Source organism: Lactuca sativa, chromosome 9 (genome assembly GCF_002870075.4).
Source record: "Lactuca sativa cultivar Salinas chromosome 9, Lsat_Salinas_v11, whole genome shotgun sequence".
NCBI classification, from domain to species: Eukaryota; Viridiplantae; Streptophyta; class Magnoliopsida; order Asterales; family Asteraceae; genus Lactuca; species Lactuca sativa.
Window position 1 is genome coordinate 180,344,731 of NC_056631.2, and position 20,596 is coordinate 180,365,326.

The 20,596-nt window shown below is 32.9% G+C and overlaps 2 protein-coding genes across 2 annotated transcripts; both read right to left on the reverse strand.

Moving 5' to 3' along the window:
• Positions 1-13,127: 13,127 nt before the first annotated feature.
• LOC111898002 (ubiquitin-conjugating enzyme E2 36) lies at positions 13,128-15,305 on the reverse strand. The gene is made up of 8 exons (XM_023893952.2): positions 15,160-15,305; positions 14,998-15,025; positions 14,568-14,654; positions 13,955-14,013; positions 13,792-13,833; positions 13,627-13,700; positions 13,426-13,523; positions 13,128-13,329 (listed from the first exon to the last, which is right to left on the reverse strand). The coding sequence occupies exons 1-8, from the start codon at positions 15,193-15,195 to the stop codon at positions 13,292-13,294; spliced, it is 462 nt and encodes a 153-aa protein (XP_023749720.1). The 5' UTR covers positions 15,196-15,305; the 3' UTR covers positions 13,128-13,291.
• Positions 15,306-18,123: 2,818 nt separating this feature from the next.
• On the reverse strand, positions 18,124-20,453 carry LOC111898003 (AAA-ATPase At3g50940). Its single transcript, XM_023893953.3, has 3 exons — positions 20,294-20,453; positions 19,703-19,854; positions 18,124-19,602 (listed from the first exon to the last, which is right to left on the reverse strand). The coding sequence occupies exons 1-3, from the start codon at positions 20,323-20,325 to the stop codon at positions 18,335-18,337; spliced, it is 1,452 nt and encodes a 483-aa protein (XP_023749721.1). The 5' UTR covers positions 20,326-20,453; the 3' UTR covers positions 18,124-18,334.
• Positions 20,454-20,596: the final 143 nt, after the last annotated feature.

Below are 20,596 nucleotides of genomic sequence, written 5' to 3' on the forward strand. Positions count from 1 at the left end.
AACTCTCGAATATCTCTCCTCAGAACACACAGATACCGGCTCATGCGAGCCTGCTTAGAAGACACCTACTCAGGGAAAAACATCGCCCTCTCATGAAACTTCCTGGTAATCACTGCAACAGAATCAGTACCCTGCTTCAGGGTCAAGAACTCCTGAATCAACCGTTCCTTCTCCACCGGGGGGAACATACTAGTCTCTGAACATAGCGGTGAACCTCTCCTAGGTCACCTCAGAAATCTCCTCAAGAGTGAAGCTCGTCGTCACGAACTTCCACCAATCCTTCGCTCCCAAGCGGAACTGGTTCAGAGCGAACCGTACTCTCAAGTGCTCTGGATAAGAACATGTATAGAAACACCCCTCGATGCCAGAAATCCATCTCATCACAGCAATCGGGTCATGCGTCCCATCGAACTCTGGTGGCTTCGTGTTGCTGAACTCCTGAAACAACAACGAGTCACCTCCCTGAGGTCTGGCAGTAGCAACAGCAGCAGTAGCTGCAGCAGCCGCAGCCTCAGTCACTGTTGCATACTGCTCATCAAAGGTCTCAATCAATGTGGTCTTGATGTCCCCAAACATCTCTGGAATCTCAGCCCGGATGGCAACAGCCACCTCCTCATGAATCAATCGACGGATCTCCTCGTCGCTGACACCACTGCTCTCAGGTGTGTGTCGAGTCCCAACCATGATGCCTCTGAAATACAACATATAAATATCAGAGACTCGATCGAGCATACTCGCACTCGATGACGCAACCCTACTCGTCCTCCGATGTCCAAAGGATTCTTACTTGGACTGCCCACTGATCCGGTGTCTTCAGTAGTATGGGACCTATACTACTGACCACACCGCATTAACATTCACACCAAGTCCTCCTCCTTGGATCCCAGATCACAAGTACTCTACTCTCGCTATGCATTGGATACCCTTCGATAGACCTCTCATGAGCTCCTAACTGCTACCTACCCGCTCTCAAGGCAACTCAGCAGTAGAAATCTCCTAGGCTAAGGCATCACAAATCAAGCCACTCTAGTCCTAATTTGAAAACCTAGCCTACTCTATCATGCATAATATAGCATAGCATATCTCATAACACATAATGTAAGGGTACTTTGGGGATTCACCGTTCGGGCGCTGGCTGACCGTACGCACTGCTCTGTTCTGGTTGTCTCAAAACCCCTTGCTCTTTTAGAAAATTTAGTTTTCATCGTTGAAGATTTCTCAAATCCTCAGTTTGAGTTCAGATACGCCTAAAGGTGCATCTGAGTCCCTCAAACCAAGGCTCTGATACCAACTTGTAACAACGTAATTTTCAAAACAAAAATTTTCATTTTTCATCAACCAAGTTCACATAAAAATATTCTCAAAAATATCCAACAGTAGTTATCGAAACATAACATATCCCAAGATCACATAAAAATCAAATCCTCTCTCTAGTGTGTACAGGTCACGTCGGCGCCTTTCCACGGTCCTCGCTAGTACCTGAAACACATAACACAACAACTGTAAGCATAAATGCTTAGTGAATTCCCCAAAATACCGCATACAACTCATACGCAACTCGAGGCTATAATACGACCCTCCGGTCGATGTGTCTCAGCGGGATCCTCCAGTCCCGTGGCTCGTTGGACCCTCTGGTCCGGTTATAGCTCGTTGGACCCTCTGGCCCGGTCTGTATCGTTGGACTCTCCGGTCCGGTCTATAACATCATACAACATACATATAACACATAGCACATAATCTCATACATAACACATAAGACCCTCTGGTCAACATATAATACCACTCTAGGTAACGTATAGTGAGAAGACTCACCTCGTGTAACTCGGTAACTCGGAAATCTCGAACTCAGAGAAATAAGACCTAGCCTCCGCCTAATCATATGAAATAATCACTTGTCATCAACATAATTCCCAAGGCTAGACCATTTCCTCTAATCACTCTCAGGAGAGGTAAAAAGACTATTTTACCCCTTACTTGGCTCAAATACACTAAAGTTGACCAAACCCTAAAAGTCAACAAAAGTCAACCCTCCGGGTTACGCTGCGCGTACCAAACGTGTACACTGGGCGTACCCGGAGCGTTCACGGAATCGGGGTACGCGACCCCTTACGCCGCGCATACTGGGATTACGCCCAGCGCAATACCCAGCTTCCTCATCCAACTCATTTAGGTCTTAAACGGTTAAGACTTTCATCCAAATTTCAGAGTTGGCCCTTCTAACATGACTTAATTCATAAAGTTGAAGCCTTTAAGCCTTTGCATGGCTGTAAAGGTCGCTTTGTCCTCAAAACACCTTTCCTCTTTCCATAATGAGACTATAACTCATGCATGACACAAGATCTACGTCCAAGACTGGATTTTTATGAATCCTTAACACAATATATTCTAGAAAAGGTCAGATCTAAACTCATGGAGACTCTTTGCACATAAAGTCTCCAACTTTGAACCAAAAACCCTAAAAATGGTCCAAAAAGCAAAACTCATGAAGAACAAGGAAAGCTTTGAGCTTTTTACCTCAGTAGTGATCTCCAACCACTGTAGAACTCGGATCTACACTTGTTCTTCAACTTCTAGCTCCAACAATGGCTTCTTCTTCTCCTTCTTTACCATGAAAAGGTAACTTCAAGCTCAAAAACACACTCACAAGCTAAAGCACGGATCTCAGCTCTCTAAGGACTCACTCAAGGGGGTATGGTGGCTAGGGCAAGGACTACATGTTCCTTTTATAGTGCACAAGCCCGAAATTTAGGGTTTGCATCTGGGCTCACTACGCCCAGTTTAACCCCTGGGTACGCCCAACGTACCCGGGCGAGTCCGCGTTCAAATTAAGCGCGCGAGTATGCGCGGCGTACATCTCAGTACGCCCAGCGTACTCACTAATCTCACATACAACTTTAAGGGCCAAATCTAACAATTCTCCAAAATAGAAGGATCATAAAGCTTACCTGGATTCCGGGCTGTTACAAAAAACCTCGTTAGTCGGTTTGTATCCAGTCTTTTGTAATAAGACCATATATGTAATGGATATGCATGTAGCATGTTTGGAGTAATAATGTTAAGTATGAAAGGGGTCTTTTAATCATGGTATCAGAGTAGTAGTTTAAGTGAACTAAATACCACGGACTGGTATTTTGACTTAAACTGTCGGAAGTTCAATATATGAATAGATTCATTATGAGTATATGGATACAAACCATAGGAAAGACTTAAGTAGGGTATATGCCTTAATTGAATTTTGTATGCTAATTGAATTGTTTATAGCATGCCTTAGATTAAATACCTCACTTGCTATAGTGTACACTAGCATACTTTAAGGGAAATGCCTTATATGCTAATATGTACTAAAAGATAAATAATATGCTTGAAAGTGTGAGAACGACTTGGAGATACGTGGTGCCCCTCTTTCTCTTCCAAAGCATCCACGTGTCGAAAGAAATGTTTATGTTTCTTCTATTCCATCGGCTCGATCTGATCCTAGCAGACAAGTACAATCTCATAGTACATTTCGTGGCCGCGGTCGGTCACAATCTTTTTCTCTTCATTCACCATCGTGTCGGAAATGTGGGAAGAGTCACCAAGGTCAATGCAAAACAGAAAGGACCGGTGATTTGCTATGGATGTGGAGAAACGGGTCACACGAAGCCCGTTTTCCCGAGGAAGAATGTTACATGCTATGCTTGTGGTGTTACTGGCGATAGGAAACATTTCTGCCCTACTCTTATTAGCCAAATGGTGGGAAGTCATGCTTCCATTCAACAACCGATGGGTACTTCAACTAAAAAGGAGGAGGTGCCAAAAGCTAAAGGCTGTGCATTCCAGATTACCGCAGAGGATGCACGCGAGGAACCGAATGTTGTGATTGGTACATTTTTTTCGTCAATTCTAGACCTGCTCACATCTTATTTGATTCTGGTACCTCATATTCTTTTGTGTCTCATGAATATGCACGTTCTATTCAAATTGCTTACTTTGCACTCGCCCAACTGTTTCATATAAATATCGTGGAAAGTGTGTCATTACTTGTTGGTAAAGTCTATAGAGATTGTGTCATAGAAATAGAAGGATATCATTTTCTTGTTAACCTGATTCCTATATCCTTGTCCAACTTTGATATCATTCTCGGCATGAAACTTTTCAAGGTGATAAGGAGACTTATGATAGTTGACATTGATAACTTCATAAATAAACGGTCAAAGGATATCGTAAAATAAAATCTATCAAGCGATACCGTAAATAGTGTATTAATACCTATAGAGTGGTGTTGTACATTCAAACTATGTTTGATGAAATAATAACACCTTTAGAGGAAATTTTATGTGTTTAAAGTACATTTGGATGAGATGAATGTTTTGGTGTAACCCATGAAGTTGTTCCACTGCTGACCAGATTGAAGCAGTGATTGCTTACGAAGTTAGAAGAGTTGAAAATGGTGATAAATACTTCGGTGATATCAAAATTATGGTTTTGCAAGATGAAGAAGAATTCAAATAAAGATTAAAGAAAAGGAATACAGAGTTTTCAGACTTAATAGGCCAATACTTTGTCTAACGTTGTGATGTAGTATGCAGTTCGAGTGGTATGGTAAGAGTTGATCTATACCTTATACAGGATGCTTGGACTTAGTATTAAATATACAGAGTGACAATTGATTTCTATCACATCCTTATGAAATTTCTATAGTGTGTTAACCCGAATTTAACATACAAGATTAGGGTGGTGAAATAAGTCATTGGGTGATACAAGGGTGAGAGAAAGAGTTATCTTAAGCTTTTGGTGTGATTTTGCAAGGAAGGAGAAGAGTTCCAGCAAGAGGGACCAAGGAAGGTTATTGTTCTGAGTTATTCAAGCAAGGAGCTTCATTCTGAGGTACAAAATCGAACCTCTTTCCTTCCCTATTGTGTAGATTCTATTTTGGGGTTAGGGCTTTAATCACTTCATCTTTGGGGTTTTGAATGCCTTAAACCCCTCTTGCAAGTTTGTGTTATAGATCTGGACCCTTCTAGGTATAGAGAGCCGAGAGTATGAAGTTTTAGTAGAGTAAACCTTAGGGTTTGAAGCTAGGAAGCATTAATGGGGTTTCTATGGTATATAATGCAAGATACACCATGCATGAACACCAAGATCAGACCTTTACGTGATTTTTGGGTGTTGGAAGGCCAAATCTATATGTTAGAGAAACAGATCTGACCTTAGAAGGTCAAATGAGTAATGCCACGGGGGAAACTCGCCGAGTCCATGAGAGAACTTGATGATTCGGATCGGGTTGCCCCGCGATTCGTGACTAGTGGTAACCCGTCCAGTGAAAGGTTAACTCGACGAGTCGAGTGAGGCCTTAGGAGGATTCAGAGGACATGCATGGACTCGCTTAGTCACCCGAGTGCACTCGATGAGTCTGGTCAAAGATAGACCGTTGATTGAGTTGATTTTAGTTGACCTTAGGGATGGTCAAACTGATTTAAGAGAGGTCAGGGAGGGGTAGAATAGCCTTTTACCCATTCTTAGATAGGAGGATGTAAGGAGTGTATTGATGATATTATCATTTTGATAGGCGGAGGCTAGATCGGGGATTCGAGCACGAGAGTTTTCTAGACATCTTACGAGGTGAGTCTTCTCACTATACATCACCTAGAGTGGTATCTATGTGCAGATCGGAGTGCTCTTATGTGTATGTGTATGACTGAGATTTATGTGCATTGTGTTATATGTATGCTATGTGTTATATAGACCGGACCAGAGGGTCCAACGACTCATGAGGCCAGAGCGTCCTCGATCAGACTGGACCGAAGGGTCCAACGAGCTAGACCGGACCGGAAGGTCCAACGAGCTACGGGACTAGAGGGTCCCGCTGAGACACATTGACCGGAGGGTCATACCAAGTTATAGTCTCGAGTGGCGTATGTACTGTATGTGTATTTTGGGGAACTCACTAAACATTTATGCTTATTGTGTTATGTGATATGTGTTTCAGGTACTAGCGATGATCGCGGAAAGGCGCCGGCATGATTTATACACACTGATAGAGGATTTTGTATTTAAGATTCTGGGATATGTTTTATCGTGATAACATTTGATACACTTAAGTTTTGAGATGATTTGTATGAGACATGTTCTGTTTGAAAAATAAAAAGAAAATGTTTAAATTTTCATGTTGTTACAGATACCACAAAGACCATTTTTGAAGATTTGTCTTAATTAATTAATCCTATAACCCAAAATGTGGCATTGTGTCTCTCTCCCTCTTAGTAAACGGTGACACTAAGACCCCCTACTCTCTAGCCTTTAAGGAATATCATTTTTGTGTTTCTTTGGTTTCTTATATGGATACCTATGAAGGTTTTCATCGCTTTGAACATCGTTTCTACATCAACTATCATCATCATCATCATCAAAAAGATATTTCTTGAAACCTCTATGGTTGTGTTATAGTTTAATTGACTTAATTGTATCTTTGGATATGAAAATTCGAATTTTTATAGAAATATTTAGTTTTGAGATATTTTATAATTTCTTGTAAAGTGCTTTAAGAATCCATGGATTTCCTAACACAATGAATGCTGGGGTTGTCTCAATTTTTTGTAACGACTGTGGTGGTGCCTACTCAACTTCTCGAGCACCAACCATGTTTTAAGATTTTTCATATTTTCTCTTATACAATAAAATTAATGGTTGAAGGTTCTTCCTTTACTATTGAATCATAAAGTACAATTATATCTAAAATTTGACTCAAATTCATAAAAGGAATCCTAAATTATATCAACTCAATTATATCTAAAATTTGACTCAAATTAACAATATAAGCTCAATCGTTTCTTCATTCTTAACAATGCTCGTACTCGATGCATATGAAATGTCAACTACAATTGAAGAAAAAAATGGTGCTTAACTTGAAATAAAAAAAACATATACTATTAAAAAAAGATAATAGACATTGTGAATCATAAATTAATAATAATAATAAAAATACATGTATTATGGTTAAAAGCTAAAAATAAAAGAGAGAACAACATCAAAACAATAAATATTGTATGTCAAGCACAAACAATAAAATGAACACAACAATAATTTTATAATGGGATAATGACTTGAAAGGGTAACGAAGTTTCGACTTTTCTCACATTTAGTCACTAAACTTTTTTTCGTTATCTATTTGCCATTGAACTATTGAAATTGTTCACATTTTACCCTTATGACCGGCAACAGCCGGTCATCAGGGTAAAATGTGAACAGTTTCAATAGTTCAATGGCAAATAGATAACGAAAAAAAGTTTAGTGACTAAATATGAACAAAATCGAAAGTTCGTTTCCCTCTAAAAAGTTCAATGACTAAATGTGAACAAACTTCCTCTTGTATTATGTTTTAGCAAATTATTTATTTTTGTTAAATTGTAGCAACATTTGTTGATGAAGAAATCTATGAAATTAAAAAAAAAAAAAAAAAAAAAAAAAACCCTGAAAATATATTTAAAAAAATAAAAAACCAAAACCGAAATAAAAAACCAATGGTTTGACATTTTCCAAAATAAAAAATCAAAATTTCCAATCTGATTTTGGTTTTACAAAAAAATGAATCATTCTCACTGATATGAATTATGACCATTGGTTTGGCATGCGAAATTTGTGACATCCCATGAATATGTAGTTACAACATCGTCTGAACTCGTAATTCATAGTAAGGGGTTAGAGTATCATCGCATGAATACGTAGTTACAACATCGACTGAACTCGTAATTCATCACCTACAGGTTATGGGCCTGCTGGTGTTTCCACTCGGTTGTCTAGAATAGTCCGTGGTCGCCATCTATACTCTGGTAGATAACTATATCGCCACATTGCTGGTTAAGGTTATGGTATCTCCTTTCATCTTACATCACATATTCATCATCATCTATTTACCTAATTATCATCACCTTTCTATCATCACTTATCTCTCATCATTTTATTTGATCACACACCAACTATTTCATCTACCTATTTTTCATCTGCAACATATTTTTAGATATAAAATAAATATACCGTTTAAATCTCTTCTTTTTGTCCATTCTATGTGATTTAAGTTTCGGTTACAATTGTTTCAAGAAATGGGAATGGATTCATCAAATAATATGATACGAAATGAAGAACTTTATTTATCGGGTAATCATATTTTCCATTCCAATTTAATGAACCCCTCAACCCAACATAGCACGTAATTATATAAAATACTTCATATATATGTGTAAGATGAAAGTAACTATATAGGGTTTCTGCCAACAGCGCGGACTCGTCGAGTCGCCTCACCGACTCGTCGAGTCCATTCATTAATCCGAGTCATCAGTCGCGACCTTACTCGACGAGTTGAGGCGTCAACTCGTCGAGTCTCTCTTCTTAACTCAAAAGAAAAATACTTAAATTATGATACCTAGAAATCCGGATGTTGCATTTTGTTTTTTTATTTCATAGATTTCTTCATCAACAAATGTTGCTACAATTAAACAAAAATAAATAATTTTGCTAAAACATAATACAGTAGGAAGTTTGTTCACATTTAGCCACTGAACTTTTTAGAAGGAAACAAACTTTCGATTTTGTTCACATTTAGTCACTAAACTTTTTTTCGTTATCTATTTGCCACTAAACTATTGAAATTGATCACATTTTACCCTTATGACCGGTAACAGCCGGTCATAAGGGTAAAATGTGAACAGTTTCAATAGTTCAATGGCAAATAGATAACGAAAAAAAGTTTAGTGACTAAATATGACAAAAGTCGAAAGTTCGTTACCCTTTCAAGTCATTATCCCTTTTATAATTGCTACATACATTTTGGTAAATAAAAGCCACCTCTAAAAGGTTTTGTCCTTCTTTCGGTTTTAATGTTTATGGTTAATAAATAAATTTAGAACCAGGGTGAATTCAAGAAATAAAAATATATTTTTATTTATTTATATATCACAACATTCTATTTTTATTTTATTATTACAAGTTTGAACACTAAATTTTCATTTTTTTTTTCTTATTAATAAATAATCATATTTTGAAAGTTTATCCAATTAACATTGTACTTTCATTGTTGGCTTTCTTTGACTATTTGGAGGTTTGTGTGGGACTGTCGGTACCTATGCAATAAGAATCTATGTTTTTCAAATATGCTACTATGACAATTTGACATCTTTTAGGTACAACTTTTTTTTAGTGTTTCATGTAGTCTTGTATATCCAACCATATAATTCCATGTGTCCCTTGTCAAGAACTTTTTTCTTTCTTTTCTTAAATCAACGCCTATAATATTTTACAAATGATAATATGATATAAACTCTTTTTAAAAGAAACTTGATATATACGTTGGAAAAAAACTAGTTCCTTATGTTAACTTTATAGTTCTATTAAACAACAATAATTTTTAATCATTTAGATTGCAATGATTTTGTAAGACATGTGAAATATATAATGAGTAATCTATTAACATATATTCAAAACTTTAACATACTCAGCCCCCGTGGTCATAAAGACTCGTCTGTAATGACTCTCGGACATGAGACATAACCTCATGTTCGTATCAGAAAATTCGTCAGTACGTGAAAACTGGTCCAAAAACTCTCATTAAGAAAGTTTCTTTTAAAAAACACAACAGTTTTTGTTCACCGACTGCTTACTTATATGTAATGCATCCAAATATGCAAAACTCTTTTTCCATTTTGAAATCCAGGACCAAAAAGGCTAAAAAGTTGTTTGTAGTTTTGGTAGAATGATCATTGATCAAAGCAATTTTTATAACGAATAAAATGGAAAATATGATTCATTGAATGAGGATAGGAGTTGGTTTTAATTTAAACATGTTAACTTGCCCCACAATGTAGTAATGTGGGGTGTGCAAACATGTGTTTGCCATAAATTTTCAAACTCCCATTTATAATCGTAATGTACTTCACCCCCTTTATCAATTACAAAAAGGAGAAGAGGCCTCATATGAATGTATTAATAATTACTAGAAGCTACGAATGTATACAACTTTATTGATTGATATATTTTCATATAATGTATTAACTCATTTCTCATGCATTTGAATGCCATATACATATTTAGAACATAGTTTGGTACCTCAATGCAGGTGCTTCTACTTACCCTTAGCTTGTGTAGGTTATTTGTGATGGAGTCATAAAAAAATGCAATATATTTTCAACTTTATATATGAAGTCATTATTTTATATTTCCTTTTAGAAAAAAGAGATTGATTTTTTAAATATTAAAAGAAAAGCATTATGACATGAGGTCTCCGTTAAATGCTAAACATAAATTTATGGATAAAACCATTAAGTTTTGTATCTATTTTCAGAAAAATCATTACAATTTAAATATATTTATTATTATTAATATTATTCATTGCCATTATTGTTATCAGTTGTTGTTGCTATTATTATTATTATTACAATTGATAATAATTGTTTTGTTTTTGAACAACCAAATGAAAAATATGTAAATAACACTAGTAATAAGCTAGAAAAAAGCAAACAATTGAAAAGGGATAGCTAATAAATGGTTTTGTATTCAAGTAACTCAACTACTGACTTTAAGTTTGTTATTTCTAATATCAAACCAATTAAAATAAATAAAACGATTCTATTATCAAATAGAGAATGTATATGCAACCTTTTAGCACCAAAGAGTCAAAGACTAAATTATTATAATAACTCGACAACACCCAAATAGTGGTCCCAAAAAGGCATTCATCCTCGATCTTTTTAATTATATACATTTCTGGAATCCATACACGAACATAAATCACCAATTGCCGTTTCTTTTAGGTTTCATTTAATTGTTCGATTTTTCATTTACATATATCATTTAAAAAAACGACTCTTTTTTTCGGTTTCATTATCCGTTTATGTTTTTTGTGTTTTTATAAGATTATTTGTTTTTTCAAGTTTCTCAATTTCTCGATTTTGTTTGTTTTCTTGTAAAAATAATTGTTCGAATTTATAAAACTATTTGGTTTCGGTTTAATTTATTTTTTATTTTGTGTGGTTTATCATTAACCACATAAGTAAATACATTTGACAAAAATGTAAATATACACTTTATTTAGTGTTCTACATGTTAAATTTTAGCTGTAGAAAAATTTTGATACTTGAATTTCTGAGAGTTTTATAGCATAAGGCGAAGAAAATACATTATTTAATTAATATTTACTTGATAAATTAACATTCGGGAAACTATGGTATGCGATTAACTTAAAATAAAATATCAAATCAATTTTTATTATATGGTGTATACGCCATGACTAAAGATATATTCAAGAAACATATTAAAAAGATACACTATGATATATCTAACCTAATAAACTTCCACGGTAAAATATATATATTTTTTATGTGTCTGATAAACTAACTGGTATCTGATAGTTGGTAGGCGGTAGCTGATAGCTGGTAGTTGATAGATATAATTTTTGTTTATTATATGAATGTTTGATAAAAATAGCTCAACGTTTAGAACAAATAAAATTACATAAAAATACATCTTTGTAACATATAAAATAGAAACATAATAATAAAAAATTAATTGCCTAACCTATTCTTTTTTAAAATTGGAAAATTTTCCATAACTAAGAACTATTACAAAATCAAAAGTCATGCAACAACATAAAAAATATGGTAATAAAATCATCGATGTCAAGCATTCCATATTAAAGTAGTAATATCATTATGGACACGCTTCATATTATTAGATAATTTTTAAAAGCCTTCATTGTTTGTGTCATTAACAGGGACATCACGAAGTTCATCATTTATTATGCAATCAGGATGTTCAACAAAATTAAAAAAACATATCTTCCTCTTACGATAAATGTAATTATACAAAGCAAATATGCCCATAATAATGTCAATATGAGTTTGCACACTAAATTTTAGCATTCCATTGATTATCTTCCATCTACTCTTTAAAATTTCTCTGGGATCAAAACCATATGAAAAATCAACTTTGAAATCGATTTCGCATGTTTTTTTTTTCTATTCATATTTTGGGTTTAAACATTTCGGCATTTTTTATTTTTATTTTCTTTCTCATAACTAAAATTTCAAGTCTCTTGATATGAACTAATATATATATATATATATATATATATATATATATATATATATATATATATATATATATATATATATATAGGTTTTGAAAACCGGACCAAAAATCAAACTGGCTATCTTACTGATTCAATGGTTTAACACTTTAACCGATTCAAGTAGGACCGGTTTAAAAAACCAGATGATATCATAATTACATTGTTATTAATTTAATTATATAAAAAATACAAAAAATGAAAAAATATATATACTTTTTTTAAATTCCAGTTTTACCGGTCCAATTATACACCGGTCCAATTATACCGAACCGGTGTTTACCGGTTCACATTACAAACGTTTTGTGACCTAGAAAAACTAGATCCTGGCTCCCGATTAAACCGGTCGGTCTAGCCAGGTTTTCAAAACATGTGTTGAATATTATATTATATGCCTTCCCGTGATTGGAACCTAGTGTTAAGAAGTAGAATTTCAAACCGGAGGTCAAACATTCAAACTCTAATACATTTAAAATACTGCTAATGTTCTGCGATTAATCTTCCATATAATAGGATAGGTTGACCTTGGTTGCTCAGATGGTACGCTTTAACATTAAATGGTTATGTTTAATATTTTTTGGTTTTTGTATAAAGCTAAAGCCAAACAAAAATGTTTGACACGTTTTCTAACTATTACAACTTACAAAGTGAATTACATATTTGGGCCTTATGATCAAACGCTTGTGTTAGATCTTTTTGAATTTTTTGGTTAAAGTTAAGCCAAGCCAGAGTTTTTGATGCATTTTTAAAACAAGTTGTATGATTGTTCCAAGTTGAGTCGGATATGACTACATTTATCATCAATTGTTCTGATTCGTTTTTATGCAACTTTCATTTGTTACTGTAAAAACAACAAAAACATAACAGATTATACTGTGTTTGACATACATTCGACCTGTTTGAGAAAACTAAACTGTGTTGAATGATTCCAACCGAATGGTTAAGAAAAGGTAGGGTTCTTAAACCGTTAAGAGGTTTTTGATTCGTTCAGAGGTTATCAAACATCGCATACAACCAACCAATGTCTAACAAATAAAAAATTACAATTTTCCTTTGTTCCACCCAATGAAAAATATAACATGAGAGTAATTTATCTCGAAATAAAATAAAACTTTTATCCCTAATGGAAATTGTGAATTAAAATATCTAATTATACATATTATTTTCTTGAGAGAAAAAAAAAACATGATACCTGTGTTAGGCTCCACTAGCATACATATGGGTCCATTCCTTTGCTGTGGGTTTTACAGATAAAATTATAATATCATTTTTCTTATTAAAAAAAACAGAATTTTTTAAATTTAAACAAATGAACAAAAAAGAAAAATTACCTGTTTCAACAGCTTCAGCTTCATTAGATTTCCAGTGTTTTGCTATGTTTTCAGATAATGGATCATCTGGATTTGGAGCACTCAAAAGTGCTTGAATACTAAAACATAAATTGCAAAATTTCAAGAAACGAATTTATTTTATAATTTATTATTTATATTATCACCTAATTATGAAAAATCATGGATAATTAATAATTTTACCTTAAGAGTACAGTGCGAATTTGAAGAGCAGGGCTCCATTTATCTTTAAGTATATCAAGACATATTCGGCCAAGCTGTATAGAAAAAAATAGTATTAAAAAATAATAATAATAATAATAATTTAAACAATTATTAAAGTTAAACAAATTATGCGAGTAGATAAACCTTGTCAATGTTAGGATGATATATCTTTGTGAGAAATCGAACCTGTTAGAAAGTTTATAACAAATAAAATACCATAAAAAGTTAAATGTTGTAAAAGAATTATTCAAATAGGGATATGCTAAAAGATGTTTTTTTTATATAATTTAAATGTATATATTTGTACCTTGGGGGCTGCCATTGGATATTCTTCAGGCAAAAATAACTCCAATTTGAAGACTCCTCCTATAGAACAACAACCACAAGCAACATGAGAAAAAATATATATATATATTTAGTAAATAATGTAAGGTTATTGAATTAGAACATAGGAAATGATTTAATGCAATCTTGCTTCATAAGATAACATGATTGAAACTTAATAATCACTTCATTCCAGAAAACTAGCTTTAGTTTGATTTTGAAGGATAAAATTGACCATTTTGAAGAATATATTGTTTCTTATATCTTAAGTTTTTGAATCTTTTGATAACTACATTATTGAATTCACTCATTCAATACACAATCAATATAAGAGTTCTCTTTGATAAGTAGTTAAGTACTTTAACTACTTTCACATCACAAAGTTTCAATATGTTTTAAAATAAAATGAGAAGCATTTGGCAAGATTATATAGATCTGCAGTCTATGTTCAAGAGATGTGAATTCTTTCTTCACTGAGGAAGAAAGTAAACAGCATATAACTTATAAGCATAGTTTTTAAACAAAAGAAGCAACAATAATAGCTCTATAAGCCAATAATAGAAGAAGTCAAGAACAATACAAGAAAGTTAATTTACCTTCATAAGGAGATTGTGATGGACCAAGGATCATGACATTGAAATAACGCATATTCTCTTCTGATGGTGATGCACTTATCCCAGGAGCTACACAGCAAATTCATGAACATCAAACTCAAATCCCTTCTTTTTTCCTTTTGAGTTGTCATTGAGTTAATGTATAAATGAGCCCTAATACAATATATAAGGGGGTAAATTCCTAGGATTTAAGATCATGATTAACATCATTCTGCAACTTAGGCTAAATCCGTATTCCAATCGATCTTCACTCATTTCTGCAACTGTACCTTTACGCTCCTAACGATCTCGTTTTGTTAATATCTTGCATTACAATTAACAATACTCCAACAAAACAATTTTATTAATCGGATTGAAATTCCGAGTAACAAACACACAAAATTAACAACTAAGTAATAGTGTTCAAGTTCACCTGGTTCGCTAAGCAACCGCTGTGTCTCCTGAACGAAAACAACAAAATCACAAGCTCAGTTACTGCTTTCAATTTACGAAACTGATCGGAGGAAAAAACAATAGAAAACGAGATATGCGAAATCGAGAAAGCGCGAAGAAAATCGCTTGTTGAGGACAGTACCTTGATGATTCTTCGAGGTAGATTACTGTTCGCCATGGAAGGAGTAGAAGTTACGCTAAAGGAGCTTTTGGATTTTTGAGAAGAGAAATAGAGAGGGGTTTTAGAGAGAGAATGTGAAGGGGGTGCTTTTGGATCTTCACCTCCGTTTACGGGTCGGAAAAAACCCGAATTAAAGAACTAAAATAATTTGGGAACTGGGGACCATTATATTATTAACTAATAAATATTGATAAATAATTATATAGAAAAACAATAAACAATTAAATATATTTGTATAAGTATAAGATAATATGAATAAAAATTAAAATATTATTTTAAAAGCAACATGACATAAAAATTATAATCACATTATTACAAAAATATACCAAACAATACATAAACATGCATAAGGATTATTGGTTGGTTCATGTTTTTATTTTGAGTTCAGTTTAACTTGGTAAATAATATTAGAATAAGCTCAGAGGTAAGTGTTGTACTATGTTGTACTGTTGATTTTTTAACAATAAAATACACAGTAAACATATTTAAAACCAATGTTGTCAAAATCGGAATCTTATGTAAAATCGTTTTATGTTTTACAAAATCATAATCATAAGATCATAATGGGATCATAAGATCCTACCAAAATGAACTCATATTCAATTTTTTATTTTTAGGTACCGGGTGTGCAATATACATTACAATTTGATGTTGATTAAGATGTCGATATGGAGTTAACATGACCTTTTCAAACACAAACCATAATTTTTATTGTTGCAAACCGTAAAAATTAGAAAGTAAACATCTTAATTGCAAAAAAAACAAGATCATTATGATCATATACAACTAAAGGCTTAAGATCACAAAGGGAGTATCATGAGTATGATCCGCCCAATTCGAAATAAATTAGTGAAACTCTATGAGGCTTCTTGAAAGTTGTGATGTTCTATTTCAAATTGAAGAAACGAATTTTTAAGGCTAGACTATATCATAAAACTAGAGATATGAGATCGGATTGTTTTAATATCTCAAGATCCTAGCTGATATTTTAAGATCTCGCAACTTTCCTAGTGAGATATTTTAAGATCTCGCTATAAATCTTGCTTCACATAATTCCTAATGAGATTTGAATTGTTTTTGGCTTGTAGAATTTTAAAATCATATTATCATAAGATCTTAAAATCAAAATTGGGATCTTAGAAATCAATCTTTCAACACGTTTAATATGTCCAAACAATGATTATAAAGTAAATTACATGAATCGTTCATGTTATTTGGGTAGTGTGAATGTATTTTGTCTCAATTATTTTTTCACTCAAACTGTCCTTATATGGTATTATTTTGTTACGATTTTAGTTTCTTTAACAAACATAAAATGACAGTTATCTTTCTAATTTTTTTTTTACCTTTTTTATTGGTTTCGATTTTTATAATAAAATTAATATATGAGACTCACCATATACCTATCCTTTTCTGTTAGATACATCAAAAATACATCACTAAACCGTGGCTTGTTTTCTCATTTGCTCTCCAACAATATTTTAATTGACACTCTCAAGCATAAATAAACCATTCGATCCTATATTCATTTTTCTCACTCACTATTTGATGGTTCTTAGAAACCACAAATCAAACTAACGGTACATTCAAACCCAAAATTCAAATCTATAAACTGAACTCAAAAATCAAATCTCCGACAGTACTTTACTCTTGATTATATATAGAATCATTTGAGGGAAATTTATGAAAAACCTTTTTATACACATTGAGCAATGAAAATTACTTGAACGTTCAAATTCAAGTCCCAATCACTAATACCATGTTTTTGACTTTTCTTAAGGAAGAAAATGGGAGCAAATGTGTCTTTTTGCATTTTTTTTTTAATAATCTATTTTAAGGAGGAGAATGGAAGGAACCGAATATTCTTGATTTTTTTTAAGGAGAAGGAAAAGAAAGAAAATCAAATGTGTTTTTGAGTTTCATTTAAAAAAAAAAAAGAATAAAAAGAAATTGAATGATTATGAGAGAAGAGAAAACTCTAATTTTTCATCAAATCTTTCCTCCTATTGGGATGATTATGGGAGAAATGTGGAAAACAAAAATAAAGGAAGTAAAAGAAACTTTTATTTCTTTCCTATCCATTTTTCATAAAAAAAATACCTCGAAAACTTAATATAAAATAGAATGCGGTATTAACCTAAATTTTATTTTGAGTTTTTTTTATATATCTAGTCATCGAAACATATCTTATTTATGTATTTGGTTAAGAAACAACTTGATTAAAGAATTTACATATTATATTATATGAGTTGATTAAAACAAAATATTAAATACATAGGAGTAAACTGAAAGTTTGTTTATATTTGAAATTTGAAATAAACAAAAATTATAAGAAAAATATTTAAATAAATAAACTAAAATTGTGTGTTTAGTTGACAAACCTGTATACTAAACAAGTTAATTATAACAAAATGTTAAATAAATTTATTAGAAATTAAAATTGAAATTTGAAATTTAAAATTAATATACTTATTATGATATATTTAATTTATGTAAACTAAGTTAATGATATATTGAAAAATAAAAAATAAAATAATTACAACTAACAAGAGGAAAATATATATATCCATAAATTATCACAAATTGACATTTAACAATTTAAAAAAAAATAATGATATATGACAAAATTATTTTTATTTATTATGAATGATTAGTTAAAATCAACAAAATACAAACAATATGATTAATTAAAATCAACAAAATACAAACAATCATCCTTATATTTTTTGCAAATATCTCATTTTTATCAATATACTTCGCACATGATTTAGTATATATACTTCGCACATGATTTAGTATATATACTTCGCACATGATTTAGTAGTATCGTACTTTGTTAATTTTACATTAACATAATACTTTGCACATGATTTTTGTATCTTGTATTAAACCAATGTATTAATGAAATAATCCAAGAAAGTCAAATTGTTTTCAATTATATCGCCTAACCGACCTTTTTTAAAAAAATAAATAAATACAATAACTAGTTATGTACGAAAAATACAGAACAATTGAGCAAATGAAAAATGTTAGTATCTTACGACATTGTCCCATAAAACTATCGTTTTTGTATGTTGTAAAACTACTAATCGACTATATTCACATAACACGACATATCGTAGTCAATAGGCATGTGTCACATGTTATAACCTTGTTTTTTCTCAAGGTAGGCAATAAGTTTCTCGAGTGACATAGTCACATCCTTTTTGTACTTCATAAGCTCTCCCGCAACTTCAGCAGGTGTGGCGTTTACACTTTGCAACAACTCTTCGACTCTTTTAAAGAGTCGATGATCTTCGAGCTCCAAATAGTTAAAAGCCAGCTGTTTGAATGCTGAAAATGTGCAATAAGACATATGAATATGCATGTCCAATCGTCCTGGACGAAGTAATGTAGGGTCAAGTGCATTTATAGATTTGGTCGTGAAAATAAAGATTCGTTCTTCTCCACAACACGACCAAATCCCATCCATAAAGTTAAACAATCTCGAAAAAGTCTTTTCTCCTATTTGATTTTTAAGTTGATCGAAATCTTCAAACACAAGTATCGATTTGCTAGGCATTTCTAGCAAAATGTTTTTAAGTTGAGAGTCTGAATCAACCTCTGTAAGATCTATGTCGTAGATATTGTAGTTTAAATAATTAGCCATGCATGCAATCAAGCTGGATTTTCCTGTGCCAGAAGAACCGTAGACCAGATAACCTCGCTTCCATGCCTTACCGATCCTTCGGTAGTATTCCTTTCCATCTTTAAAATTGTTTAAATCCTCCATAATCATCTTCTTTACCTCCGGCTCAATTGCTAGGGTTTTGAAGGTCATCGGGTTATCAATAATGACAGTTTTTGACTCATTATAATCGGCGTCGATCATATGAAGCTTTAATCCACTTTCTTCGGATTTTATCTCATCAGATCGCTTCAAAATGAACGGCAAGTATGACTCAAGGATCTTGCATCTATGTCGATTGTGGAAAGTTAACTCGTAAGATTTCAATCCTGATTGTACATTAGCTACTTCGGTTTTTGTTGTAGATCTCCATTTAACTTGAATCCCATCGAATTCATCGATGATTTCTTCATCTTCGTTCATAGTAATAGTCAATGCTTCCTTGTTTTTGCACACATTAACCTTTCGAATACATGATTCATTCACTTTAGTGCCTAAATAAGTTGCAACTGCTTGATACATTTCATCTGCGGTGTTGGATTGTGCTTGATATTCGTCTATGACAATTGTGAACTCGCTATCTTTGTTACGGATGATCTTTTTCATTTCGTGGATGTAGTAATCTTGATACTCTCGTGGGATGAATTCGTCTGCGAGGGTACGTAGTTCTTTACCGACGGTTAGAACATCATTCGCGACACTTCGAGTCAGCATTGCAAAAGCAGCAAAAGAAGCAACTGTCACGAATAGAAAGTGTTTAGTATCAAAATGTTTGTGGATTAATATATGGTTTGACATTCGAACTTCGAAGTCAGAATAAGATTTGAAACGTCGTACCATATGAAGAGGCGCGATGACTGGCGTGGGGGATTTGGACCCGGTTTTTGTTGATGGATCTCGGATTCGGGTTCGGATTTGAGTCAAGTGAATTTAATGGCGTTGATGTCCCTAAAAACAATCGTGATGGGTTCGACACATGGGTGCACTCACTACAATTGCAATGCATATATTTAATTTGATTAGAAGTTAAGCTTTACTAATTACATTATAAGCTCTAAAACATCATCATCAACTTTCAACAAGAAATAAACACTAATCAAAACTTCAAATAGCACAAAACAACTCATAGCATCGTTTCAAGAACTCTAGCTTATCATCTATATATAAACGACACCATGAGTACAACAAATTTCCTTTAACAAAATACGTAAAACACATATTAAAAAAGAGAAAATCTTCTCGCTATTCAAAATTCGAACTCATGATCACGGATCATCATGATGTTATCCTGAATAACTACCTCTTGATGATCATCAATTGATTATACCAAACAACTATGTATCTTAAAACGTATAAGGACTTAACAATTAACGTACATGTAATTAAGTTGACAAAATTTGACAGGTAGTTCTAGAAAAAGTATCAAACCTGTTCATCATCTTCATGTAAAAGAAAGCCATAGATCATAGATGAGATAACACCTTAAGTTCTTCTGTTTCTGTTTTCTGTTTTAATTCTATTCTAAAAATAATAACTTTGCGTTTACTTATATAAAAAGGTGCCCGTAAAGGTTTAGTGCAAGTAAGAAAAAAGAACAGAAACAAAACTGAAAAAAACAGAAAGCATTTAAAGGTTGATTGCTTCCTCCTGAGAGAAAAGAAACCCATACGTAACAATTACTTTATAATTAAGTTGTCAAATTCCCTTTTTTGGCATTTATATATCTTGTGT

Coding starts and splice junctions, on each gene's coding strand:
- LOC111898002 (XM_023893952.2), bottom strand. CDS start 15,195: ATGGCGAACAGTAATCTACCTCGAAGAATCATCAAG. Junction 14,655..14,997: donor GCGGTTGCTTAGCGAACCAG/GTGAACTTGAAC, acceptor TTTGCTGTGTAG/CTCCTGGGATAAGTGCATCA. Junction 13,524..13,626: donor ATTCGCACTGTACTCTTAAG/GTAAAATTATTA, acceptor TTTATGTTTTAG/TATTCAAGCACTTTTGAGTG.
- LOC111898003 (XM_023893953.3), bottom strand. CDS start 20,325: ATGGCTTTCTTTTACATGAAGATGATGAACAG. Junction 19,855..20,293: donor TACATGAAGATGATGAACAG/GTTTGATACTTT, acceptor TTGCAATTGTAG/TGAGTGCACCCATGTGTCGA. Junction 19,603..19,702: donor TCATCGCGCCTCTTCATATG/GTACGACGTTTC, acceptor TATTCGTGACAG/TTGCTTCTTTTGCTGCTTTT.